Source organism: Cynara cardunculus, assembly GCF_001531365.2.
Source record: "Cynara cardunculus var. scolymus isolate 2C chromosome LG 17, CcrdV1, whole genome shotgun sequence".
Lineage (NCBI taxonomy): Eukaryota > Viridiplantae > Streptophyta > Magnoliopsida > Asterales > Asteraceae > Cynara > Cynara cardunculus.
The window spans coordinates 283,481-311,430 of NC_037544.1; the positions used below are offsets into that span (position 1 = coordinate 283,481).

General features: G+C 35.0%; 5 protein-coding genes across 5 annotated transcripts; 2 read left to right on the plus strand and 3 right to left on the minus strand.

The window, feature by feature from the left end:
• The first annotated feature begins 2,650 nt into the window (after window positions 1-2,650).
• Window positions 2,651-3,113, plus strand: LOC112501197. Its single transcript, XM_025104881.1, has one exon. The coding sequence runs from the start codon at window positions 2,737-2,739 to the stop codon at window positions 2,947-2,949; it is 213 nt and encodes a 70-aa protein (XP_024960649.1). The 5' UTR covers window positions 2,651-2,736; the 3' UTR covers window positions 2,950-3,113.
• A 2,223-nt stretch (window positions 3,114-5,336) lies between these two features.
• LOC112500709 (BTB/POZ domain-containing protein At1g55760-like) lies at window positions 5,337-8,426 on the minus strand. Its single transcript, XM_025104265.1, has 4 exons — window positions 7,848-8,426; window positions 7,510-7,655; window positions 6,835-6,953; window positions 5,337-6,141 (listed from the first exon to the last, which is right to left on the minus strand). The coding sequence occupies exons 1-4, from the start codon at window positions 7,967-7,969 to the stop codon at window positions 5,539-5,541; spliced, it is 990 nt and encodes a 329-aa protein (XP_024960033.1). The 5' UTR covers window positions 7,970-8,426; the 3' UTR covers window positions 5,337-5,538.
• Window positions 8,427-11,954: 3,528 nt separating this feature from the next.
• LOC112500982 lies at window positions 11,955-13,100 on the plus strand. The gene has a single exon (XM_025104605.1). It carries the CDS (start codon window positions 12,264-12,266, stop codon window positions 13,023-13,025), a length of 762 nt encoding a protein of 253 aa, XP_024960373.1. The 5' UTR covers window positions 11,955-12,263; the 3' UTR covers window positions 13,026-13,100.
• Window positions 13,101-16,394: 3,294 nt separating this feature from the next.
• On the minus strand, window positions 16,395-17,649 carry LOC112500257 (sufE-like protein 1, chloroplastic/mitochondrial). The gene has a single exon (XM_025103665.1). It carries the CDS (start codon window positions 17,630-17,632, stop codon window positions 16,580-16,582), a length of 1,053 nt encoding a protein of 350 aa, XP_024959433.1. The 5' UTR covers window positions 17,633-17,649; the 3' UTR covers window positions 16,395-16,579.
• Window positions 17,650-18,829: 1,180 nt separating this feature from the next.
• LOC112500287 (uridine kinase-like protein 4) lies at window positions 18,830-27,792 on the minus strand. The gene is made up of 15 exons (XM_025103732.1): window positions 27,680-27,792; window positions 26,080-26,247; window positions 25,450-25,541; window positions 25,166-25,235; window positions 24,787-24,899; window positions 23,849-23,945; window positions 22,471-22,550; window positions 21,621-21,815; window positions 21,452-21,535; window positions 21,294-21,354; window positions 20,091-20,151; window positions 19,920-20,013; window positions 19,742-19,814; window positions 19,588-19,670; window positions 18,830-19,216 (listed from the first exon to the last, which is right to left on the minus strand). The coding sequence occupies exons 2-15, from the start codon at window positions 26,231-26,233 to the stop codon at window positions 19,067-19,069; spliced, it is 1,407 nt and encodes a 468-aa protein (XP_024959500.1). The 5' UTR covers window positions 26,234-26,247; window positions 27,680-27,792; the 3' UTR covers window positions 18,830-19,066.
• Between the last annotated feature and the right edge of the window lie 158 nt (window positions 27,793-27,950).

A 27,950-nucleotide genomic window follows, 5' to 3' on the forward strand; every position in this document is an offset into this window, starting at 1 on the left:
ATATATAAATGATACGTAACACATTTCTTTATTAGCTAAATTAAGGTTGGTTATGGACATTGATTAATCTTTATTAATTGCTTTTATCATATTTTTAATATTCAATTTATACCTGACAAATTTAACAATGATTTATTTGTATATGTAATAAAAATTACCTTTCTACTTAACTAATGGCTTACCAGTCAACTCTGTAGCGTTTCTAATCACTCTTCGTCGTCCATATCATCCGGTATGTGATATTCATATATGTGAAGGGGGCATGACACTGCAAGGTGGGTAGTTTATCTGGGGCGGATAACAAAAAAATTAAAATTTTGGAATATATTAGAGTTGTTTTAGTTCTTTGAAAACGTTATTTTAAATATGTAATGTAATAATTAAGTCATGGATAATGTTTGACCTTATAATCGTAATATGAACAAATGATCATTATGAACCTCCTTAAACCAAACAAAAAGGTTAGTATCGCATGTGATCTCTTGGCCACCCATCATTCATGTACTACTTGGCCACGTGACCATACCACAATATATATTATCATATTATTTTTATAAATAATTTAAGTAAAATTATTAAATTTTAAGAATGTGACAACTCTAAAATAAAAATATACATATATTAATGTCTTGTGAGTTAAGGAAAATTGTATTAAAATGTAACCAACTTTATCTAATATTTGTCTCGGGAACGAACTTTTAGAATCTCGTCGGAGACACTCACCACCTCTTCTCACTTGTAGTATTTATATTTGGTGTTGTCTTTAATGACGATTGAAAAAAGGTAAAATAGATTACATCAGCTACTATCGTGTTATGGTGGAATCCACGATCTTTCTGAAGGTGCTGGTTGATTACAAGGCAAGTTGATGGACATGACGAATGTAACACAAAAGCTCGTTAACAAGAACACATCTTTCGATACCGTTTCTCTTTGACAGATTCTTCTCTACCACCATATATGACGAAATAGACGAGCTCTTGGAGGCGTTAGGTAACATAGGTGTTAAGATTTACAAATGCCTTAGGTATTTTGTAGGGGTGTTAATGGTCATTTCTTAATATTCCCCAATATCGAAGATTTTAGTATATCAAAACATATCGAATACAACAATTTACTGGGTAAGATTTGTCATTCTCACTTACCGGGTAAGACTCTCCATCATTATCGCCCTTACCCGGTAAGATTCTTGGCCTTTTTCATATTCATCCAATGAGAAAATTTATGCGTTAAACACTTATCAAGTAAGTGTTTAGTAAACGGCCCATAAGTTTTTAGTATACCAAGTTTTTGCTTGTTAATCAATATTCAATGATTTTTAAGTTCTGCTTGTTTTTTCATAAGTTACAACGATGGGTTTTTTTTTTGAAGTATATAATATTTATATACAACAAATGTAACAAATAAACTCACACACCCTCATCATCTTTGTTGAGGTTTGAACCCTTGACTTCCTATGAAGCCAAGGGCTACGATACCGCTAGGCCGATGGTTTGTAGTCAAGTTAGGGGTCATTTACCCAAACATTAAAGTAAATTTCAACACTATCACTTATCTTACCGGGTATGATTTAGTGCATCCAAACAACATTGTATGTAACAATTTTCCCGCTAAACACTTACTGGGTAAGAGTCATCGCCCTCTTTATTGGATAAGTCTCTTGGTCATTGTCTTCACTCTTACCGCATAAGATTTGTCGGCTTCCTTACTAGATAAGATTTTAATTGGGTTGGTAAAGTAACACTTCGTTAATGGCTGGTGTTGGTTTTGTTTACCGGTGGTATTAAAATGTTGATCCAATCATCTATTACTTTTTGTTTGACTAAGGTCGTATATGTCAAACAAAACTCACTAAGACCCTCTCTAAAGGTGATGAAAAATGAGACTAAACATTTTTAGTGTCAAAAATTGTATGATAATCAGTCAACACTTATAATGCATTAAATACTACTACTTAATACATTTAGTCTTAAAATCTATTAATCTACAATTAAAATAACATATAGTACAAGTTACCGATGCACATTATTACTTTTTCTTTTTATGTTCTTAAGATACTTTTGACATATTTCGCTCATGTCTTCACCCTCTCATACATCTATGTCTTCTCAACATCCCCTAAGGTGAGATTTAAAATTAAATTCACCATGAGTTATTAAAAGTTATTTCATTCAATTGCTCTAGAATTCTCAGTCTCACTCTCGATCTCTTGATTATTTGTTTTTGGTGTAAATCGAACACATTTGTTGAATCGTTTAAATATGTTGGCTTTTAAATATATTGAATTTTAAACTGTCATACAATTTTTTTCATTAATAGACTGTAATTGGAACTATAACTCTTATTTATTCAAATTGTATTAATATGTAAAGACAAATAATAACTTATATCATCGTTAATTCTTCCCTAATAAAACCAATGAAATTTCAAAATCATTGAAAATTCACGACTCAACCCTATTGCATGGATACACAACTGGTTTAATGAATCTATGACATATTTTATATTATTTTTGAATAATCAAGCAAAGGAATCAAATCGACGGGTGAATGAAAGGACCATTTTATCCTAAAGTGTCACATCCTTAGAGAAAACAAAGCGTGCAGTGAACCGCTCCACTATCACCACTACGCTACCTGCAACCCCCCCCCCCCCCCCCTCCAAAACCATACGATTGCTCCACTGATTGCTGCCATTTTTCTTCAATTCTCCATCTCAGATCTCGCAGAATTCAACATGTGTTGTGGGAAGATATGCATGATGTGTACGTGCTTGATCCTCGTCGTCATAGCAATCGGTATGTTATTTGGATTTGGTGTTTTCGGCAAAGCTTTCCACAAGGTCAACAATGAATTGCATTATTCTTATTCTCCATCATTTCAACCGGATCCTGATATTCCCGCCGGTCGGCCGTTCTTCGTTTACGCTGCCCCTCCCCTTAGTGGTTAGTTTTTGACTAGGGATTTGTTCGTGATGTTCCTTAATTTCAAGCGACAACAATATTCTAGTAATATGAATATTTTTACTTATTTCTTATATTCTGCTTTCTTCATGTATATTGTCTCTACATTCCATAATTCACATTGAATCATGCAAAAATTATTACTTTTAACAATCCCTCGTTTCGATCTGTAAGATCTTTTTTTTCTTTTTTTCCAGAAATTGATTTGTAATCAAATAGTGTGTTTTTGTTAAATATCTTAATCTACCTTTGTCTAGCCAAAAAAATGTAAAACAAACGCAGAACTTCAAATTTAAAACACCTGTTGTGATGATCAAAAGTGCATTATACCATTTGGATTCTTAAATCCGTGTATTGGAACCTAATCAGGAGTACATATAGATCTTATTGCAGTTGAATTGTGAATGGTAACAATGATTATGGCGTTAAGGGAAAGGTAATGGTCCTGAAGCTAATTGCGCAATGATGTTTTTAGCTTCCAGTTCTATGTAAATTTTAAAATTCCCTTCTTCCATTTATGTCCATTGTGTCTTCTGATAATTGTTTCAGTTGACATAATTGTTTATAAGAAATTATGGAATTATAACGAAGCTTTAATTGCAATGTGAAATTAAAAAACATATCAAAGATTTAAATAGAGATGGAGAGACATGGGCTCACATGTACCCTTCATAAAGAAGCAATGCACTGTGATATCAGTCCCCTTAACTCATAATATGTGTTCAATGGCATGACCCATGATGCCTCATGATTCAGCATTCACACATCTCTATACACAGCTGAAACAGTTGCTAAAACCAAGCCCTGTTCAAACATCAAATTAAATTAGCATAAAGATCAAAAGTTCAAAAAACTTCAGATATCCACTTGCAGAATAGCTCTCATTATCTTTGTAGAACACGACTCGAGAGTGTGCTATCAATCTGGGGTCTTGTAAGCGTGCACCTTAATATCAATGAACATCCGAAGCAGCAGTTTTAGGAAGGCTATTGGTTATGATAATTGACTAGTAAATCAAACCAAGTACAGGGAAAGAACACCCTTCACATTATTCATCTAAAAGCTAAACTATAATGGCCAGTTTCTGAGCTAATTCCAATGATTTACAGCCAATAAAAATGAATATTTTTTGTTTTGCTTCTGATCAGAACAACAAACGCATGCTGTCAAAATCATTAGGTACCAACCTAGGTGGTGGATTATGGTTTACGTCATTGCCAATATCTGATGCCATGATCAAATCATTCACATCCAGTGGTCACATTTCTTTGTATTTGCATACCCAACTGAAGTTACCCCGGGAAATAGTTCTCCAACAGGGTATCAATTAACTATGTTGATGGTGGGTTAAAGATTCTGACACCTAAGTTTGAACTTCCAGTGAACTTCTGTCCAGCTATGAATTTATGTATTTTGCATCAACCCCCTGCAGTCGATGGCAAAGGGGAAGATGGGATGAAGACAAGGAAGGGGTAGGGGTTCTTTCTGCTTCACATGAAAGGAAGTTAGAGGGTTGGGTGGCTTAAGGAGACTGTTCTTTTTTTGTTGCAGAATCTGTGTTTCTGCAATCTCAAATGTTTGTACTTTTCAATTGTTTATGGTCAATTTGTTAAAATAACATCAAAACAAAAGAAGTCTTGTTGTATAAGTAATCTTATATTATTCTATCTCTTAAGGATTACCAATTACACGGTCAAAATTAATAATTTAGATTGTTTTCTTTTCCAAAGAAACTTGAATTAAGTTGCAGCAACGCTGAAAACCAAAAATGTTGCAATAACTTTGGGACGAATGAAGCAAAAAATGGCAAATAACTTGACACAAAAACCATCTCTTTAGAAAACAAAATCCACCAAAATCATTTGTGATTCAGGTAGTACAGGATTAATGAAGGTTCATTCTTCTACTGTCTCCTGGGAAATCAGCTTGGACCAAAGTCTCCAAAGAATATGCTTTCTTTAAGAAAAAAAGGTACTACATAATATTCCTCTTTATATGCTTTACACACCTAATAAAATCTATCTCCCTATTTCTCCCCATGAAAGACGAGAAGCCGAAAGAAGAGAAGCTGCAGAGGAAAAATCAAGGCCCAGGAAGGATTACAGGTATATATCATTGAATCTAAGAACTTGATGATTATCTGGAAGTTATTCAAGTTCATTGGAACACCTATTTTGCAGCCATGACTCAATTTATCAAGCTAAGGTAAGCGAATTCCTATGTGTCACTAGTAATTCTTGAATCATGTCAACATGTTAAGCTAAGCATTTCAGCCTTCTGCTTGAATTTTGTTAACAAATTAATCATGGAACAGAGCAAGATATGCAAACAGGAAAGAAAGAATAGCGACAAAGTTAGGTTCAAACACAATTTATGTATATTCTTTTCATTGAGCAAAGCTATTTTGTACATGTACACAAACGGATGCAATTCACCGTGTAATCCAGTTTATATGACAATAAATTATGTACAAAACAAATCTTGAGGCACAGCCAGTTTCATAAATCAATAGATGCAACAAATAATCAACTTAACAATGCTACATATATCTATATATTTTCAGGTTGAGCAAGGTATTAGAAACCTTTCCAGACCGAAAGAACTTCATTGAAGACTTCTCCTATTAGTTCCCTGTCTGCAGACTCTATAAATGCATCGAATTCTTCTAAAATATCAAATATCTTACCAAACCTCACAAGATACTGCATGCAGCAAATCTTCAGCTTCGGCAGACAGTACAGAGAAGCGTTTTGAAGCCTCTCGAGCACATTATTCGTATCAATATCTTCTAACAGACTTTCATGGCATGCTTCTTTTAAATCCATAATATCGTACTTATCAGCTGCTCTGAGAAGGTCAAGCCTGTGAGTTAGAAAGTCTTGATCTACGATGTTACCATATATGTAGCTTAGAAAAGCTTGACAAGATTCACTGGACATGTCGGAGATGTTTATGACAGACATTTCTTTTTCTTTCAGGTCATGGGAGAACATGCTTCGAAAGACTGGTGACCGTGCAGAAAGGACAGCACGGTGGGCCCCAATGCTTCCATCGGAAGCATTGATGATGATGTCCGTGTGAATACTTTCTGATAACATTCTGCCAAGGGATGATAGAGCTGTTGCTCGTGATTCCTTTTGTGTAAACACTTCAGTCCAAACCGAGCAAGATTCACCACCCTGTTGCATTATGTCACATCAAAAAGGTAACTTTCATAAAAAAGTTGCATAATTTAACATCTCATTTCAATATCCTATCGAATTCAAAGTTGAAAAATCAGTATATTCGACCTTAGGCTATGTTTGGCAAACTAGCTGATAAGCTAATTGTTAGCTGAAAAACTAGGTGTTAGTTGACAAAGTAGTAATATTCGGTAAAATTAGCCGAAAAGCTCTACGTTATAAAATGACCTACAAAGACATGTTGAAAAAATAATCGTAAAAATGTAAGAGGCATAATTGGAAAAAAGTGGAAAAGAGTCTCTGCAAGTAGCTTTTCAAAAAGCTAACTTATGGCTCACAAAACAAGACTTTTTCAGTAAGCTCAAAAAACGAGTTACCTTATGGTTACAAAACATGGCCTTTAAGATTAGCCATTTAAGAGGAACATTAGACCTTGGTTTTGTAGCAAGTGAGTTATATAAGTAGCATTTATTGGTAATAGTAGGAGCTGAAATCGACCCGTGACCAAACCTTAAATACTGGACCAAAAATGCTGGCTTGTCAACTAACACAAAATTTAGATGCTGCAGTCATAACTTTCGGTTCACCAACCAACAATTTAATGATAGGTTCAAAGTGATAACCTTGTAAAGAAACAGTAAGCATCACACAAAAGCTTAAAATTTCTGAAGAGATAGATGGTTGAATTACATTTGGAGATGCAGTCTTAAGATCAAGAAATTCAAGATCGATGATAAATTTGCCCGCAAGTGGAACCTCAAGTGCCCAAACAAAATCCTCGCTGCTTTTAAGCGGCTTATCTCTAATTTCTGCAATCACATAGTAATCGGGGAATGAAAATGCTAGAGAGATGCTTATCGAATTCAACCTACAAATCACACCTATTCAACTTATACAAAGTTTACCACAACATAACCATTAGTACCCATAAATGTGTCAATCTTGGTGGGTCTCAAAATTTGACTCATTTGACCATGAAAGTAAGGGTCCTTTTGGTTTGACTGGATATTTTTTAGGGATCTCGTGGAAGGACTTATATCGTTTTCATGTGTTTGGTTTATAAGATTTAGAATGGAATTGCATTCAATTCAAGATGAAAACAAATTATAGAAAAATATATAAAAATAATTAAATTACCTTTTATTAATTGATTATTAATAAAAATAAGTGTTCTTTAACGTATTTTAACACTATTACAAATGAAATCCCGTAAAAAAACCTACCCTTGGGATTTCTAAATTCCATGTTTGTGTAATTTTATTGAAATCTTCTGGACTTTCTTTAGTCAGAACATGGGATTGGCGTCGAATCCCATTCCAAATTCACCAAATCCCACAAACCAAACTAGGCTAACAGAAAATATACCTGGATGAACCAAGGCCTTACGACCTCCCAATGAAGAAACCACCCGAATAATGAAGGAAGCAATCGGAGGGTTGTCTTTCGTAAAACTCGTGATCTCCGGGTATAATTTGATGAACAAAGATCGATTCTTCTCCAAAACCAAACGCCTGAATTTCATTACAAAACAAAGAATTCAGGTGACCAACCTTAAAAAACATCTAGAAAAACTGCAACAAGAACAATAATTCAACTACTACCAAAATAAATAACCATTGAACATACAAAAAAAAATCTAATCCCAAATCAGGTACTATGTGATATGTTGGTGAATTACCCAACAACAAAAATGAAATAATTACCAGTTCCAGTTGCCGATCTTAAAAGGATCCGATTTCCTGTAAGTACAAGAAGCCAAATTGTCGATTCGCCATTGCGCAAGGCGTGAAGTGGTATCAACACGATAAGCTGAGTCGGTAGTCATCCTAGCAAAAGCAAGCGCCGTCGTGATTTCATGGAAACAATCCAGAATTCCCAACTCCCCGTGCTTTCCCAGGTTGTCGTTTAAGGTTCCAACTCTTCTTCTTCATACACTTATTCCAATATGATCATCTAAAACACACTCACCAACTGTATCTCTTCCTTCCTTCCTCCTCCCATAATCTGTGAACTATTAATCAATTATTAGAATAAATAAAATTCCACTTATTTCTTGGAAATTGATTTCTTGAAATCTTTAGTGATAGCCAATGGGAGGAAAAGAGAAATGATTCAGGGGTTGGTGTAGACCATTCTCACTGGTTTTTTGCCATTTTAAACTCATTTGTTTGCATCTTTGTCAATCTTTTCCCCTAAACTATTAAATGCATCTCCCCCTTATTGGGTCACATCTATTTTAAGTTTTCTTTTTAAAATTTTATATCACGATAATGTGATGGGAGAGGAAGGAAGATCTTTGTTGTGTTTAGGTCCTTGGAAGCAAAGCATCTTTAAGATTCAATCCATCAAGGAAAAGGGTTAGAGGTTGGTGGGTGTTTTCGAAAAAGAAAAAAGTGAAAGGGGGGGTTGTGAGTACTTCTTTTAAAGTGAAAGTCTAAGCGGTCGTTTGGTTGGTTTTTGATCAAGTCTTATATGAAAAAAAATTGTTCGTGTGGATTAATCTATTTTAATAGATTGGAAAGTTTTTTGTTTGTGATAGTTTTTTAATAGATGGAAGAAATGTGTTTTTTAATTGGGATGAGAAGGTTTGGAAAAAACTTGACTTTTTAGATAAAGTTCCCTTAAAAGTTTATTAAATAAACTACTTGCTATATCATTAAGCCATTACCAAACATTCGTGTATAAGTGACTGAATAAGTTGTGAGTCACATTAAGCTCGTTAAATTGCTAATAAACATGTCCTAAATAAATGATGATTTACGACACTACCTTTAGACGAGATATATTAGGGGTGCTTTTTGTACATGGATGAGACTGGACATGATTGGATGGGTGGGAAATGAGGTAAACATGTGTGAAATTTTTTTGGATATTAATTTGATATGAATAGTTTAGTAATTTTTACTTGTATTGTTTCATGTTTCTGATTTTTGTTCTACCAGAATGAATTTTAATCTCACTCAATCATATCTTATCCCTGGACAATACATCTTTGTTCTGTTATATTATGTCTTGTCTTACCTATCAAACGTAACTGTAATAATTATTTTCTGTATGAACTGAATACTATACATATACTTACATAGATATGTATGTATAATAGTGGATGATGGAGACTAGTTTTATATTATTAAACCCCATTGGCTAATCAATGTTAGTAGAGTGCAAACAAATACTATGACTTGTTGAAACAATATAGAAGAAAAATGAAATGTGGGGCAAATGATGGAATCTTGAGGAAAATTAAATAATTGCAACTTGGGTTTGGATGAATATTGTGCAAACGGACAAGAAAAGAATCCATTTGTGTGGGTCATCTCTCCATCCAACCATCCCAATTCCACAAGCAACCTCCCTCTATCTATACATACATAAAATATATCTATACATTCAAGATTTACAAATCATATGTTGGTTTAGTCAGATACATAAATGAATCCATTCAGTAACTGAATCATTATTTCATGATCACTGTTATCCAAACATCTGGATTCAATGTGTTTGTTTAGTCATCCATCATGTATTTACATGTGTCAATATCAGGAACACATGTCGTGCGTTGAGACAATGAAGTAGTACAAGATTTGTACTACAGATACCAAGTCATCTGTAACAAGAGGAAAATAATGACAAGTGTAAGCCTCTTTCACTTCCTTTTAGAATAGGTAATTGGTAGCATCAAACCGCTTTTACAATGGGCCATTCCATATTAAATGAAAATGAAAAGCCAACATGTTACTCTCATCATTCTAATATTTCAAACCTACTTATTAAATCTTAATCATAGTGTCTGCTATTTGATCGACGACTAAATATATAGAAAAAGTAGAAAGGAATAAAATCATAAGAAACTCATATAAAGTTATGCCTAAGAACAAGATGTATCAGTTGAAGTGTATTTTAGAAACAGTAATTTCATCTGATTGATGTTTTCGTTCTTGTTGGCTATTTTAGTGTCATCAAGCCATTTAGTATGATCGGGGGATTAAAATGAGACAAGCCGAAATTAGACTTGGCTATAATTTAAGTGCGAAGGTGCAAGGTGCATGCTCGGATAAGTTAAGATGATATCGGATACACAGGGGGGTTGGGGGCAGCGCCCCTGGCTGGTCAACTATGATTTCGTGGTACCGCTGGCTATAGCGTTGAAATTACAGATCTGGATGAATGCTCTTATAGAAAATCATTTCCCTAATCAATGCTTATTTGATTAAACTTGACTTTGGAAAATCTTGTAATCTAGCTTATATATTCTTTTGCCACACAAATTTTCATTCAGCCCTCTTTCCATCCAGATTGACAAGCCCATACTTTATAATTATAAGATACTAATGAAATACTTTGTATATTGTCTCAAAGAAACCAAATCGACACTGAATTCAAACCAATAGAATTGCAGTTTCAGTTTAATTAGTTAGATTTGGTGCTCTCAATTACTACCTTAGAACCAAATAACATTGGCAAGCACCCTCCAAAAGAGAAGATACTGTTCGTATAACAATAATTGAAGAACTGAAGACTCGTTTTTTATGAAACTTGTACATTAAAACTTACAAATGTTGCATTTATGTAATCAACGACAAACCCATCGGTTTCCATAATAATTGTAAAAAGAATTTTAATCGATTTAGGACCATTTTTTTTATTTTTCGTCAAGATAAATTCATTATAGCACATTTGTCCATTAAACTATAGCATAATATAACAGTTAAAATATATAAAATAAAAATTAACCTAAAGAAGAACTAAATTTATTTTAACTTATATGTTTCAGTAAGATGTGATTTCTATCTAATCAGTTTAAATCAATTCGATCAGCTTATTTTGTCAAACAATCGAATTTTGTAAATCAAATCAAGGATTATAATTTTTTTTTTCAATCCAAGAAGGGGCCATGTTATGAAAAATACAACCAAGTAATTGACAATTTGGCTCGTATTTATTGTTTGACAGTTTAATTTATATTCAACGTGTTGTAAAATAAATATAATATCTACTTAGAAGTAACTATTTAACAAAATCCGACTGTATTAAATTATCAGTAGAATTTAATCGTGTCAAATTACATTCAAATTAAACTTCTGTAAAAATAAAGTGTCATATTTATTTTAAAAAAACAAAAAGAGGTCATTTAGTTGGATAGATTGCAATAACACAAATAAAATAAACAAAGTAATATAAAATATAATATTATATTTATCAATTATTGAAATAAAAATATTAATCACATCACTTTAATCAAAATTTTTAGTATAAATAATCAATAATTAAGATGATTAATATTTTCACCATATTATTCTTTATATTGTTTATGGTCTCCAATAATTATTGATATTAATTGATTTAAATAAAATCAAGAGTGTAATTTAACCTTTTTCTTTTATTTAAACATGTAATCATGATTAATCCTTTTAAAATATATTTAAAGACATTAAGCAAGAAGATGAAAGTTGTTGCAAGGTTTGATCCATTCGTAAATCGTATCATCAGTTTATCCCATTACAGTAGTTTAATAGTTCAAAATCATATTTTTATCAATCAGGTCCCACCTAAAACCAAAATAATGTACCCATTTTCACTTTCTGATTACTGTATTATTTGTTTATTTTACAGTTTCGGTTTCTATTAATTTTAAGGTTCCAAAATGACAAATACCTTACACTAATGACATGATTTTCGTTCCAAAATCCCAATCGAGAGTACGGATCGAACCGAACCAAGTAAGGATTTTTGCCCCTTTCCCTTCACCTTAATCAAAGGGAACCCCTTTTTCCACTTTATGTAGATTCAAACAATAATAGTAGCTCCCAATAATTTGCTTTCTTTGGCCCTTCTCTCCATTCCCATTTCTTAGCCACCAAGCATCGCCACTTCATTCCCTCACAACCCTTTCGTCATGCAATTTTCTTAAAAGACTGATATAATACAATAAACCAATCAAATTTGTTAAATCCAATTAAGGACAAAGACAATGTCCCCACCAAAAGAGCCTACTTTCCTCTTTTGGTTTCCACTTTACTTTAATCACACCTTCTTAAAACTCCATTTTCTAATCATTCATGGTGTTCATATCTCTACTTCATTCCTTCATTTAGTGGTTTTTTCCTTCTTTAAAGAAGATGCATCCACAGCCACCGGAATCACCATCGCTCTATTGCACACCTTCATCGCAATCCCGAGCCGCCACCCCATCTCCGGCCACCCGTTTCTTCATGACAAAACAACAACCACCCATGATGACACCGACACCGGAATATCTTTACCAACATTTTCCAGGGAAAACCAGAGATAGACTCCTGCTAAGAAACCACCACCGGACAGATCCTGCCATTTGGTGCACTGCAATCATCTGTCTGATCTTCAGCATACTCATCATCTTGTTTGGAATCACCACCCTGATCGTTTTTCTTGTCATCAAGCCAAGAAACCCCGTTTTTGACACCAATCACGCCAGTCTCAATGTCATATACTTCGATTCACCCGGGAATTTCAATGGGGATTTCACTTTTCTTGCAAATTTCTCCAACCCCAACAGGAAACTTAACGTTAGATTCGAGTATGCTGTTCTTGAGCTGTATTTTGCTAACAATTTGATAGCGAATCAGTCAATCAAGCCTTTCAGTCAGCGGCAAAGAGAGACGGGTGTAGTCAAGATTCATTTCATATCCAGTCTTGTGTACCTGCCATTGAATCATGCCATGGAACTTCAAAGGCAGGTATTGAGCAACAAAGTTATGTACAGTGTGAGAGGAACTTTTAGAGTGAGAGTAAGTATGGGTTTGATTCACTTTTCGTATTGGTTACATGGCCGATGCGAGTTGCAGATGAGCAGTCCACCATCTGGTTTCCTTATGGCAAGAACCTGCATCACTAACAGATGAAAACAATCATTCTTGCTTTTATCATCTCATTCCCACTTTTGATTTCCTTCAAACTGTTTGGATTGAGATCTAAAACCGACTCAATTCTGCGTGTTAAGAGAGATTAAGCAACTGTAAAATCAAGATTCAGCTATATATATATATATATATATGAGGCCAGGTTCAGGGAAAACCGTAAAAAACCGAGTAACACTCTGGTAACTGTTCATCTAGACGGTATGTACATGCACATACAAGTAATTTCTAAGGAATTTGTCCGGTATGCACACGTGCATAGAAACCAAGATAAAATTTCAATTACTTGTATGCACATGTGCATATCATACAAATGAATGGTTACTGAAATGTTCTTCAGTTTTTTGAGGATTTTCCCCTGATTCCCTGAACCTCCCCCCCCCCCCCCCAAACTCTCTCTATATATGTACCCATATGAAAAACCCAAATAAAATCTATATACAATGAACTATTTTCTGATACATCAAGAAACAGTTTTGTGATTACATGTGAAACTCCATTATCCAAAAGAGCCCTCGATGAGAGAAGATTCCAACATGAAAATGGTCCAAGTCTAGCTGATGTAGAACCCCAACATACCCTCTCCAACGGAGGCTAGACGGGCACATATTGTCCCATAGTGTCGAGTCTCTAGAATGGTAGACCTTGGCTCTGATACCATGTGATGATATGTGGAACCCTATTAGATCACTCTCTAAAGGAGCCCTCGAGGAGAGTTCCAACATATATCGAAGAGAAATGGTCTAAGGGTCCGTTTGTTAGCAGCTTAATGAGCTTAATGGCACTCGCAACTTATTTAGTCAGCTATACATAGTCGCTTAATGATATAGAAAGTGACTTACAATAAGCTTTTATGAGGAAATTTTATGCAGATTGCCAAGTTTTTTCCAAACCTGCCCCTCCCAAATAAAGAACACACTCCTTTTATCTTTGAAAAACCCTCCCACACAAAAACTTTCCTAATCTACAGATACAAATTAATCCACCCAGATTGCTTTATACATACAGAACTTAATCGAAAACCAACCAAACAGTCCCCAACGTAGCCGAATTGGAACTCTGACACATGGTATCCGAGGTCAATAATTTGGAAGTACAGTCAAGGTTGCAGTCCTGAATCATGCAACATGGGATTTGGAAAGTGGTCGAGGCACCAGTGCTACTTCGTTGAACTCTGGAATAGACCTACTTTGTTTGAAAGAGTGATCAAAGGCATACTAGAGTGCGGACAACACAATCTACTTCAGATACCAGTTACAATTTCAACAATTAGATAAGAAGATATGACGTATCCATTAAAGAAAATGTCATAAAAATGAGATCTTGGGTATCTTTACCCATTACCAAAAGCAATATATTTGAGGAACAAAATAACATAAATGTAAAAAGCAGATATATATATATATATACACACACACAGAAGGTATGTATTTTGACATTTGTAATCAAACCCGCTAGTTACAGCATTTAAATATACTTATAAATATAGCCTTTTCTAACATTCCGTGATCGTTATGAGTTCAATGTAGTTGATAAACATGTCTAGAAATTAAATAAACTCATCTCAGTTTCACGGTTGAATGTTTGTGTTACACCTTCTTCCCGAGATAGAAAGGGAGGTTACATTTGAACCTAAAACCTACAAATAAATGGTTTTAAGTTGATTTGGAGGTTATTGGGTCAGCCTGCTTCTTTGGGCTTGGGGTGTTACAGTTAGGGGCTGTTTGGTTGGTTTTCGAATTAAGTCCTGTATGAATAAAGTTGTTGTATGGATTAATCTGTCTGTATAGATTGGGAAGGTTTTTTCTTAGATAGAAGGAGCTTATTTTCTAATTGAGAGGGACGGGTTTGGAAAAATCTTGGCTTTCTGCATAAAGCTCCCCCTAAAAGCTTAGTGAAAATAAGTCCCTTTCTATATCATTAAACCACTACCAAACAGTCAGATATAGCTGATCGAATAAGTTGTGAGTTCCATTAAGCTCATTAAGCTGCTAACAAACAGGCACTTAGTCCTTTTGACCTCATACATGAAGATGACCTCCTCTCTTTTTTTGAGCATAGGGTGCAATATTCTTCTTGCTTTCAAAGTCTTCTTAAGTTTCAATAGCAATGGCTGGGCCACAATTATCATCCAAAACGGTAAGCTGTAGATGGTTCATTTATAACATCAGAAGACTTGAGTACAACGAAAATATGAAGACCCAAGAGCATTTAGCAGACAATTTTATCATGTTTGTTCTAAGTACTCTAATGTAACGGGAACTCATCTACTTTACTTCAAGTGCAGGAAAATTGAGGTTAAACCAAACAAAACAGCGGCGGTTCAGCACTCCCCAGGATGAATGCAGCCCACATCAATCAATTATAAAGAATTAAAGATTGCGAAACTAAAAAAACCAAATTTGCTAAGGCGAATGATGCCATGTGACTTGATCAGTGTGCAGAAGATGTTAAAAGACGGAGCGGTTTTAAAGCAAGTCTCATATCCAAACTGAAACCAGCAGCGGGAATTTTCTTTATTTCAAAAGTAAAGCAACAAAGAAAAAAGTATTCGACCAAGCGTATGGCTTTAATCTGAAATAAAACAGGCATTAGAAAAAGACCAATAAATTCGTAAAAATACAAAACTGAGGGAAAAGGAAAAGCTTTTATAAACAAGCAAGAAGAGCTTCGAATATAACAGAGTTGCAAATTCCCTTGCCAACATAAAAAAATTCCCAATCTTTAGCAACACCCAAGACTAAGGGTGCGTTGGCATCCAGATAGAACGGTTGTTCAGTGTTTGATAAGACATAATTGACAGGACAAAACAGATAAAAAGACCAATTTACCCCTAATGAGTTGTTTATTTTTATCATTATTAGTATTTAATAAATTACATAAACTGATCAAAATATAGAAACCGTATAAAAATAATATTTTTAGAACACTAAAGTGAAAGTTTAAAGAGTATAAAATACGATAAATAAAATTTAAAGAATGAATAAAATATAAGGAGGAAGGCGCATTTGATGTTTTTGAAGAGAATTAGGTTTTCTTTTGATTTTACAACGGTAAAAGTAAAACATAACGGGGTAGGGTGGATAACGTCTATTCCACATAAAAATCCTTCCACACATGAAACAATGATCCCTATTCTGTTATGTCCTGTATACCAAACGCACCCTAAGTGTTAGGATCTACATCACACACAAAATAAAAATTACAAGAAATGAAAGAAACGAACATAATCATTTTCTGACAAGATTTGAACAAAGGACCAGTTTACAATCCAATTATCCAAATGAAGAGCTCTATCTAAAACAATACGAATATGAAGTATGCATATTCCTCAAGTTGAACACATATACATACAAAAGCTCATCTACGTATAAAACATTATGCATTCTTTTATCCCAAATGAAGCAATAATAATCATACAAACATAAATTCAAGCATCTATGGTAAAATGGTATGGAAATATCCAAAGCTATAGCATTAACTGAATCAAGAAAACTATTAATCAAAAAGTATACCATCATTTCATGATTGCATAATGACTAAATACCAACTTCAGATGGCGTCTTTGCCTCGATCGATAACGCATGCAATCCACTCTGTAACTCATTGTCCAATAAGGAATAAATAAGCCTATGCCTCTTAACCAAACTCTTGCCTTCAAACTCCTTTGAAACCACTTTCAAATTAAAATGTGTCTCCCCATTGCTACCTCTGACCCCTGCATGACCAGCATGCTCATATGAAACATCTTCTACTTTCAATTCAAATGGTTGAAGCTCCCTTTTTAAAATCTCAGTAATTCTATGTCCTCTGTTCCCTAATATCGAACCATTCGGCTCCGAATCATCGGTATTTGATCGAGACTCAGAGCTATCAATTCCCTTTTCAAGTTTTGGATCAAAATCCACATCCTTGGTGGGGTTTTCAACAATCCCAGTTCCTGATTTAATCCCTTTCTCAGCTTCAACATACAACATCAACGCCTTTTTTTGCATCAATTCAAACATATTCAAGAAACCATTATTTCTTGAAGGTGATAAGCTTTGTTGCAAACCCAATAGCACGATAAAATCAGGCGAAATTCGCAAGATTTCTTCAACAGTGGAACCGGAAAGACCTTGAACTAGCAAAGCAGCTAAGCCCTTGGTGATTAAAGCATCAGAATCAGCTTCAAATACGACGGTTTTCTTATCAGAATCATCAAAATAAGCTCGTAACCAGACCTGAGAAACACAACCTTTGACCTTATTCTTGTCAGATTTGAATTGGGGATCGAGAGACTTTAGGTTTTTGCCGTAAAACAATAGCTGTTCGTATTTGGCTTTTGGGTCTTGTACCGATTGGAAGAGTTTGACGATTTCTTGAAACTTTCGAGGGAGTTGTTCGAATGTTTGAGGGTCGGATGAAGTTGGTAAGGAGGGATCAGTGGGTGAGGGTCTGATGGGTGTGGATTGGACGGTAAATGATTTGGAAATTAGGGGAAAACGTAAAATTGGGAAATATGATGGTGGTAAGGGTAGGGTTTTGTAGATTGATGGTGAAGGTGGGCGGAAATTGGTGGAGATATGACAGAAAGACAAGGAGAGAGACATGTCGACGGCGGAGGACGATGGCGGAGAAGAGTGGCCGAGAGCTTTATAGAAAAGCGGTAGCAACATCTCTAAATAAATTATAGAAACGGTCTGGTTTTAGTCCCTATAAATTTATTTTGTACAGAAACGATCCTCAGACAATAGTTTTGGTCTGGTTTTAAACCCTATAAATTTATTTATTTTACAGAAACGATCCTCAGATAATAGTTTTGGGTTGGTTTTGGTCCTTCCTACTAACTCTATCTATCTCTCCCCGTTAATCGTCTCACGTGCCCTGTACACAAGGGCAAGCATGCCATTTTAGAACACAACTTTTTCTCTTCCACTCGGTTCACGTTTACCCTATGGTCTCTCTCCTCCTCTATCCTTGAATCTCCTTGGTAGATGGCTTCAAATTCAATCTACGTTACTAAACTTGAACTCAATCTTTTCTAAATTTAATCCAGGGTTCGTGTCTTAATCTATAGTTAGGTCAATGAAGATTGGTCCTCTCTGTCCCCGCACTTACTGAAAATGCACCAAATCTTGGATTCAACATCAAAAGAATCAATAGTGATTAATGTCGAACTGATATTGATCTCCTTTGATCGTTAATAAAAACAAGTAGTGCATTCATCACCAGTCTAAAAAAGTTTGCAACAGATGTAACTAAATACTATTTTTATAAACAAAAAACTTTATTTGACCTTCAAATATCAAAACCGATGCCAAAAAACCAAATCAAGAAACGAAGAAAACTCTAGCAGAGAAAACGACAAAGTATAGAAAAGCACAAATCCTTAAACATTTACATTGATGAGATACGAATGGAAAGACGAAAGTTTTAAATGAGGGGTTTAAAGATTGGAACTTTTGGAGTAAGAAACAGAAAAGAGGAAGAGAGAAGCCATGGAGACATAGCATGTAGCATATATATATCTACGATTTTTGTCCCTATCGTTTGTTTATAACTATGAGTCTATGACTTCCGTTCTTGTACTCTCAAACTACGGGTTTTCATCCTTGCAGTTTGCATCTTATTGTTGTTTTCATCTCTGAGGCAATTCAGTACAACCAAGTATGAGAGCTTGAAATAGCAAACACTGTAAACCACATGGACAAAAAAAATCAAACAGAAAACACAAGGATTTATAAAAATACAGACGAAAACCGTAATTTCAAAAACACAAACAGGAACAATAATTCTCAACAAAGTACTGGGACGAAAAACGAAGTTTACTCTTATATATTATAATGGGTGTTTAGAATACCACATATCAATATATCATGTGTATATTAAATCCTTCCAAAACCATCTCATCCAACCATCCATGACTCACTTAGGACTCAACCAAGTCCACAAAGAAACACATGTCTAAACCAGAACCAAAGCCAAAACCAAAACCAAAACCAAAACCAATCTCGAGCAGACCACACCGTCTTCCGAAAACAACTTCATTCATCGTCAGTCCCAAAATATCTGTCACCGAACTCTCCCATCCCCGGAAGCACACGGAACTCTTCGTTCAACCCTGTTTCTATCTCTGATGTCACTATCTTTATTCTTGGAAATCTTTTGCAGACTACATGCACTCCTTGTGGTGCCTGTTAACAACATTTAGGACCTTTTCATCAGCAGTTTAACGAGCTTCATAGGACTCGCAACTTATTCAGTCAGCTATAAATGACTGTTTAGTAGTGACTTAATGTTATAGAAGAAAGTGACTTATTCATTAAGCTTTTAGGGGAGAGCTTTATGCAGAAAGCCAAGGTTTTTTCCAAACATGTCTTTCTCAATTAAAAAATACACCCCTTTCACATATGAAAAAATCTCTACAAAAAAACCTTTCCAATCTATACAGACAGATGAATCCAGACAGGACTTCATGGAAAACCAACCAAACATTCCCTTATTTCTACTTGTTAAATTTCATATATTTGGTCAAATCACCCCAAAAATATGATTTTGTGCTTACAGAGATTAGATTCAGGAATATGATGTTGCCCTCTGGTACCCCTTTCTTTAGAAGCAAAGATATAGCCTGAACCGCGGAATTGCCTGAACAAATTGTTTGTAATTGTGAGCACAGAAATTGGTTTGACAAGTGGGAAATAATCTCAAATGCTAACCTGTTCCGAGTATAGGATCCAACAACAACACGTGCCTATCGGATATGTCTTGTGGCAGTTTTTCATATATTAACTGCATGATAATTCAAGCATAGGGATAATGAGGTCTCATGCTCGGTTTTCAATTTTAATAAAGATAGTGTCACTGGTGGATCTTGTGGATATGGGGTTCACGAACCTGTTGGCCATTGTCGCCTTCTCTATGAATAAGAATCTTTCCGATCTTGATCCCCTTACAACATGCTCGCAATGCGTTTTCCATACTCTCACCGCTGCAAACAGATTGAAGTTTCAGATTGAAAAACCAAAAAATAAAAATCAACATAGAAGTTAATTTGAATTCAAATACCTCCTAATAACAGAAACACCACATAATCTCTTACAAAAATCCACGCCTGTGTATACCGACCCTGCATTTACACAAACCAAAATATCATTAAGGGTCTGTATGTTAACAGCTTAATGAGCTTAATGGGACTCACAGCTTATTCGGTCAGCTATAAAAGACTATTTGGTAGTGGTTTAATGATATAAAAATTGGCTTATTTGGTAAGCTTCTATGAGGGAACTTAATGTATAAAGCCAAGTTTTTTTCCCAAACCTGCCCCTCCCAGTTAAAAAACAGGCTCCTTCCATCTATGAAGAAAGCATCCCACACAAAAATCCACCAATCTATACAGACATTAATCCACACAGTCAACTTTATCCATTCAGGACTTAATGGAAAACCAACCAAACAGCCCCTAAATTTGTAACTTGCTATCCTCTTACCTAACAGGCAAAGATTTGCCTCGGGGGAGGCCCCAAGTACACAGATAGGGCGGTCCTGGGAATGAAAGTCCCAAATCCGCTATATATTTGACACGGCTTTGCCGTAATGCTGAAACTAYGGCGAATGCATCTATCGTCAATTCATCATTTCGGGTTAAAAAAGAAATAAGCCTTGGGTAAAACAAATGTTTGGCTGTTCACTAGCCTATTCCATTTCGCAGGCCCTTTAGAGAGCAGTAGAATGTTGGGCTAGCTCACTGCTGCCCCCTGCGGGAGTCCGGGCCGTGTCTCGGTCCCAATTCGCTCCAACAGACAGGCATGGTTCCCCTTGCCTCTCATTCTTCGAGAATCAGAAAGATCTTCTTTCATGACAAGCTCTGGTCCCAGGTGTCTTCCGAAACATTTTGTTATGGTGGGAAGTGAAAACACCATTGCAGCAGAGAACGTTAACCAACATGTTAACTAATCGATTACGATAAATTGGATCGGATTTTGCATCCCCGGAGTCTTTCTCTCCGTCAAAGGGACTCTCTCTTAAAACTTGTTCTATAAAAACTGGATGTTTTCATGACTCAAGAAATGTGGTGCAAGAATTGCTTTCTATCATCTTTTGTGAAACTTGATGAGACCATTTTTGTCTATTGAGCTTATAGCTAATTAAAGAGACTAAATTCAGTCGATGCATTTATATGATATCATTGTATTAGTAAATAAGAAACCAAGATGGAAGTGGGAATATATTCAAGGTCTAATAGTAGGATTAATGGCTGCAGAAGCTTACCGGTTGGAGTTATCACCTGCATTTCTGTAAATGGTAGATGTCCCAAACCATGTTCAACAACCTGATTAGATGGAGTCAACTTGTCAAACCAAGTGACGGTTATGCACACATTAACATAAAAAGAAATGACCTTTCTCACCCCCGGGAAAAGAACTCACCAAACGGATCAAACGATCCGCATAAAAGACAAAATCATGTTTTGTTGTTTGAGCATCACGTATAAGTGTATGCATTCCACGTATCTGCAAATCATAAGTAGGAAACTATATTACAAAAGAAATATACAAAAAAAAGATATAAAAAGATTATGGAATTTGAAAGTGGTACCTGAAAGGTTGAGTGGATGACGTATAAATTAGGATATATTTTACAAAGATCATGTTGACCAAGTTTTGTCCGAATATGTTGGACAATCAAATCAATAGCTACATGGTTGTCTCCTCCACGAGGTATTATGATGTCGGCATACTTTTTTGTTGGAAGTATGAAGTCGTCAAAAGCAGGCTTTACGAACTTTGAGTACTGCATATAAGTCAAAGAAATGAACAAAAAGAAGACAACAACTACAATTAAACAATCATACAAAAGGAAAACTAAATTAAACAGAAAAAGTCAAAATAAGAGTCCATTTCTGAGTCTCTAAAAAGTAGAACCTTTCAGACCTCAAACATATATCAAGTATTTTATATTTTGAACATAAAAAATTTCGACCGAAATACATACTTTATGTTTTTGTACTTTGATTCCATCCTCAAATCTTAGTTGAAGCAATCAATTTTGAAATTCGGTTGTAGGTTTGAATCTAAGGGGTTGCTTGGTTGGTTTTTCATCAAGTCCTATATGAATAAAACTGTCTGTGTGGATTAATTTGTCGGTATAGATTGGGATGGTTTTTGTTTGGGTGGAACTTTTCATAGATAAAATGAGCATGTTTTTTTCTAATTGAGAAGGGCATGTTTGGAAAAAACTTGGCTTGTTGCATAAATCTCCTCCCTATAATCTTACTAAATAAACCACTTCCTATATCATTAAGCCACTACCAAACAGTTAGATATAGCTGACCGAATAAGCTGTGGGTCTCATTAATCTCATTAAGCTGCTAACAAACAGACCCTAAGTCAAATATAGACTCTATCTTGGATCTCTTAACTCCTAAAGGGTAGAATCGTCAACTAACCTGATCAAGTACCATACCAATATCTCGTCCCTTTTCGCCTGTATCACGCCTTATTCTCCTTGCCAGGCGCACGTCAGCATCTGCACTGAAAATCACAATTGTAAATACTGACAAACTCAATTAAATCAAAGAAATCCATGAATAATATGTTATAAGTATGGTAACAAGCTCAGGAATTCACAACAACCAAAAAAATGAAATACCGTTCTATGATATTAAACTAAATTGAAACCTGGACTGTTCACTGAAGAACGTAGGAGATAAAAAGCACCCAGAAGCAAAATCCACGAGTTTGAGTAGCATTAACTTGTGTCACATGGCATCCTATAGGGCACAAGAACTCAGATGCCATGGACCACAATTGGTGTTATTTCTTTGTGAAAAAAATCAACCCCTAAACATCACAAATATAGAAAATCCATCAATGGGCCTTTAAAAGCACGTTTCATCCTCTACTATATTTGGGCTTTTATGCTCCTTTCTTTGTGTCTATCTCGTGTAACATATCAAAATATCACAGACATGAGAACAACTATTGGCTCTTTGGTTGGTTCCCATTTAAGTCTTGTATAGATAAAGTTGATTGTGTGGATTAATTTGTCGGTATATATTGAGAGGGTCTTTGTTTGGGAGGGTATTTTCATAGATGGAATGAGCATCTCTTTTAATTGGAAGGGTAAGTTTGGAAAAAAAAAAACTTGGCTTTCTGCATAAAGTTCTCCCTAAAAGCTTACTGAATAAGTCGGTTTCTATATCATTAAGCCACTAACAAACAGTCACGTATAGCTGACCGAATAAGGTGTTAGCCAATTAAGCTCATTTTTCGGGTAACAGGCAGGGCTGCAAATCTCCATTTTAGCTAGGTCAAACACAATTTTATGACTTCAATAAGAATCTCTATACTAGTTACTTCTGTGCCACCATGCCATGCTAGTATATTAAAACATACTGAAATTCAAACTACAAAAGCACCAAACTCCATCAAAGTTCAAACATTTGATTTTGATCTATCAATGGTTGGATGTTTTGAAGATAAGAATGAAATGTACGACGATTCTTGGTCCTTCTATTGGACAAAGTTTTCGAAAATCAAACTAAACAACTGGGACCAAAATATTAAGCCTGTTGCCAATAGAACATTCTACATTGGACACATGTAGCAGCTTCAACCATTAATTATCAGTAATGTCTACATATGACATACTCTGGAATCATAGGAAGCTCTACTTCAGTAGATTGATGAATATTAGTGGGCATTGGTTGGATTGCAAGCTAAAAGAATACAAACTAGAAGAGAGGCATAGAGATAAATCGGCCAAATAAAAATGATAAAATCAATTAACCAATTCTCTTATCTTATTTAATGAGTGTATAGAACCTGTATCAACAAAGATCTTCATGTTCATCATATCACGTACACGGGGATCATGAAAAATTAGTATGCCTTCCAAAATTATGACATCTGAAGGATTCACCTGCCAATTGAGTTGTGTAATATTCTTAATTAGATTATAATTCACCATAAATAAAATAAGAGAACTTCCTGCTGCAAATGCTAACAAAAAAGAGAGACAAAGAAAGAAGAGAGATAAAACCATTTAAGTCCTTTTTACTGAAAAGGCAATAAGAAATGTTTGGAAAAAGTAGCTTATAAAGCTTGTCTATTGTGCAAATTACCAGCAGAATATTCATGACAGCATAGATATCTCTTGTATTCATGAATTAATTAATTATTGTTTCTAATAAACCTCTTATTTGGTTGCAGCATTAATCTTGATTTTCCCTTCAACACACGAGCATTGAAATAACAACTTCAGAAAAATGTGACTACAAAGTATTTTTCAAGGCAAAAGCACATCATTTTTCAAAAGATCCCATTTTATTACAATGTAACATCCTTTTCTAGGGTGATTTGATTCCCTTATGCCGTCCACCAAGCAATTCAAATACCAACCCATTTCCTGGGCCTCAACTTTAGTAGGAATAGATGGTGAAAGCATGTAAAATTGGAATTTGATGATGTATGCAAATATATTAATAGTAGTCCATAATAATTCAGAACTATATGAAAGAATATTGTATTTTTTACATGTTAGTTTAATGGCTGAAGGTTTTTCAGTAATGTGCCAACCGACAAGGGTACAAAAATCATTTAATTGACTCGAACTACTGTTTTTATAAACAGGCCTAACAAGGAAAAACTAAGACAATGGCTTAACATGCCACATTGAGAAAAACAAACGGCATTGGTGCACTTTGTAAACCCTTCGAATGTGATAAAATTTTAGACCTTTCTAAGCTAAGTAAAAAACTAACCCTTCGAGAGACGTTGTTCTTATAGCTCCTGAAATTATATTTTGGAATATCCACTGCTTCCCCATGCTTCAACATCTCCATAGCTGACAATAACTTCTCATTATCGAAAGCATCTGGAAAAACAAATAGGGAAGTACCATAAGAAGCATGAAAACAAATTTCAGTTTAGAAAGATTACAACAAATTACTCCACCAAAAGAGATTGCAGTTAACGGCATATGTCAAAATGCCAAAGCTTTATGACGACAAAAAGATAATAAGGAGGTCCTCTGAAAGATTTGGAGTAGCAAATGATGCCTGTCTATCAAAAAGAAGATGGATGATCCCTTTTTACTTCAATATTATTAGGAAAATAGCCAGTTTAAGTAACAAAACTTGCCAGGATGATCGAAGTTGTACTCATGAACCCTTGTAAGTTCTTCAGCAGTCAAATTATGATAGAATGAGTCCTGTCAACACACCCGTAGATTCCTATGTGTTAGATAACCAGCTTTTGTAGGATCAAAATATAATAGAACAGAGAACCCTATTCATAGACGAAAGGGCAGATTAACAAGATCATAAAAAAAATGCAAGAGAAAAGGGGATATCATTTGAGCAAGGCCTTTTGCATACTCTATACATTAATTCTTAAATTGTCAGTGAAGGAGAGATTAAAGATACCTGGTTGACAAGTACAACACGTTGATCATGAAGCTGCTCGATGATCATATCACAAACTGTTGTCTTCCCTGAAGCTGCACCTCCAGCAACCCCTGTATTTTTGTCGGATCATTAATAATGAGAACACATCATCATAAAGAATAACATGTATGAAAATCTCAACCTTCCAAAGAGAAAAGGAGAACGTACATGCAAATGATACACACACAGAGCATTTTGTATGACAAAGAAGATAGATCTTATCTATCTCAGCTTCAGTAGAAGGATGATTTTAGGTGTCCCCTTAAACTTGAAAATAATTTGAACATCCATATGGTAAATTTAGTAAATTTAAAGAGCTATGCAGCCAATACTCATTCCCTAGCAAAACCTTGTCTAACTTGGTTATGCATCATAATAAGAAAATGAGATTAAACTGAAGCTTTAGTTATTGCCTTCAGGAATTATTCTGAAGCAATCAAATATCAAACTTTGAGCAACACACTTCACCAACTCTATTATAAGGTAGATGGCTCAAGATAAACATGAATTTACCATACACATAACTCTAATAACATGACATTCTTGGTTCTAGAGAAACCATACAAGTAATCAAGTACATTATGGACTTGTTCTTGCTGCAATACATACCAATGACAAAAGGTTGCTTGTGCACATTTTCAGTCACTGAAGTTGTTGCCTGCCCCGCCTGTGAATTTCTTGCCTGCATGCCATCCATGTGAAATCCAGAAAAATGTGCCCCTGATGAAGCCTCTATCAAATACTCTACTGGTTTAGACCCCATTTGCAATTACAAACCTGCAGAGATAAGTTGAGCAATCAAATATCCAGGTTATAAAATAAAACTAAATTATGATAATAATAATAATAATAATAATAATAATAATAATAATAATAATAATAATAATAACAATAATAATAGCAGCAATTCAAAAGAATCACATGAGACATGCCCACCTTTGGCATGGAGATTTGGTTTTTTTTTCTTTATTGAATCATATGTTTCCTGTCTAGTTGATGTTAAGGGTTTTTCTCTTTTTCTGTTTTTCTGTTTTCTGTTTTTCGGTTCAATCAATGCTGTATGGTTTCATGCAAGCCTGCCATGGAAAGGATCAAAGGGTGCCTAACATTTTTGATGGTTTTGGGGGTAGACTCAAACATTTTCACTCACCTCGTACCTCTCCATTGATTTAAGGTCATTGGCATTCACCTTCACTTTGGGCTTTCAAACTCGCTTTGACGAGTTTCAGACCTCTTCAATCTGATAATTATCAATTCATGATGCTAGTTTAGTTTCAGTGATTGATTTTGATGCAAAAAAACACAATTTCATGGGCAAAGAGGGTCAAGGGCTTTCTCAAGGGTCGTCAAACATCAAGGGTTTGAAGGGTCGGTTAATCTTCAATATATAACCATCAATTTGCAAAAAAATTGCTCTTGGATGCACTTTTCATGGGAAAGCCAGTTGCCTCTTCTTAAGACATTTAAGGTGTTTGTAATCTTCCATTAAGGATGTCATTCAGATCTCTATCAATCAATGCAGCCAATAAATAAATAAATAAAGCATATAGTTGATGCAAGTTTCATCCTATAAACTTCTAGGAGAAGCCGAGAAGCTAAGAACTACAGTTGGGATAAATCAACCCACCTGGCGCCAATTTCGAGTGTAAATAATCCATCTTGCTAGTCCATGTAATTTAAAACTTAAAAACACCCTGATGATCATCAGTGATCTTGAACAATCTTCCCAACTCCATGTTAATCATTGTCCTTAAACCCATAGGAACTCAACCTCCAAACAAATTCCTAACCTAATCGATCTCAAATCAAGTATAAATTCTTGTTCATCATCGACCTTTAGCCTTGGTAAATCCCTCCTACCACCATCCAAATGATCCAGCACTATATCCACCAATAAACAACAACGATTACATCATTCACAATGCCCACAAGAAACAAAAAAACATGCATCCCCAATAAATCGACGGTTAACTATAAACTATTCCAAGTACTGTTAGGCGCATGATGTTTGTCGACATAACAATCGAACTACTCTCAGAAGCAATCCAAGTTCTAAATCCCGATCTTCGCCACATACAACAAACGAATAACATCAAGTTGATATGGAATCACGGATCAAAACATGCAAGAAACATAAAATGCAAGATACAGGACCACAAAGCAATATATACATACAAGATTTCAATAATGTAGAGATCCTTAAATATACCTTAAAAAAAACTCGATTAGATAGTTGCGAGATTCAAGATATTTTTCGATTTCTTTCAAGATTTGATTTGAAACTTGAGCTAGGGATAGAAGAGACGAATCAAAAACGAAATCAGCTCCATTTTGTACTGATACATTGAATTTATAGGAAGAGGCAGGCTCTGTAGTGTTTTTGTGAGTGTGTGAGAAGGGCAGTAAAAGAGGGTTTGAGAATTAGGGCTTGAAGTTGGACATAATTACGATGATGAACCTAACGATTTTTTGCATTTCGA

Bases quoted from the DNA above. Each gene is read 5' to 3' on its own strand.
- LOC112501197 (XM_025104881.1), top strand. From the start codon at position 2,737: ATGTGTTGTGGGAAGATATGCATGATGTGTACGTGCTTGATCCTCGTC.
- LOC112500709 (XM_025104265.1), bottom strand. From the start codon at position 7,969: ATGACTACCGACTCAGCTTATCGTGTTGATACCACTTCACGCCTTGCG. The intron at 7,656-7,847 runs GTAATTATTTCA...AATGAAATTCAG, and splicing joins AAGATCGGCAACTGGAACTG to GCGTTTGGTTTTGGAGAAGA. The intron at 6,142-6,834 runs GTAATTCAACCA...ATAATGCAACAG, and splicing joins TTAAGACTGCATCTCCAAAT to GGTGGTGAATCTTGCTCGGT.
- LOC112500982 (XM_025104605.1), top strand. From the start codon at position 12,264: ATGCATCCACAGCCACCGGAATCACCATCGCTCTATTGCACACCTTCA.
- LOC112500257 (XM_025103665.1), bottom strand. From the start codon at position 17,632: ATGTCTCTCTCCTTGTCTTTCTGTCATATCTCCACCAATTTCCGCCCA.
- LOC112500287 (XM_025103732.1), bottom strand. From the start codon at position 26,233: ATGGGGTCTAAACCAGTAGAGTATTTGATAGAGGCTTCATCAGGGGCA. The intron at 24,900-25,165 runs GCAAGTTTTGTT...TTGTTTTTCCAG, and splicing joins GTACAACTTCGATCATCCTG to ATGCTTTCGATAATGAGAAG. The intron at 22,551-23,848 runs GTTCTATACACT...TTTTCAGTGCAG, and splicing joins GAAGATCTTTGTTGATACAG to ATGCTGACGTGCGCCTGGCA.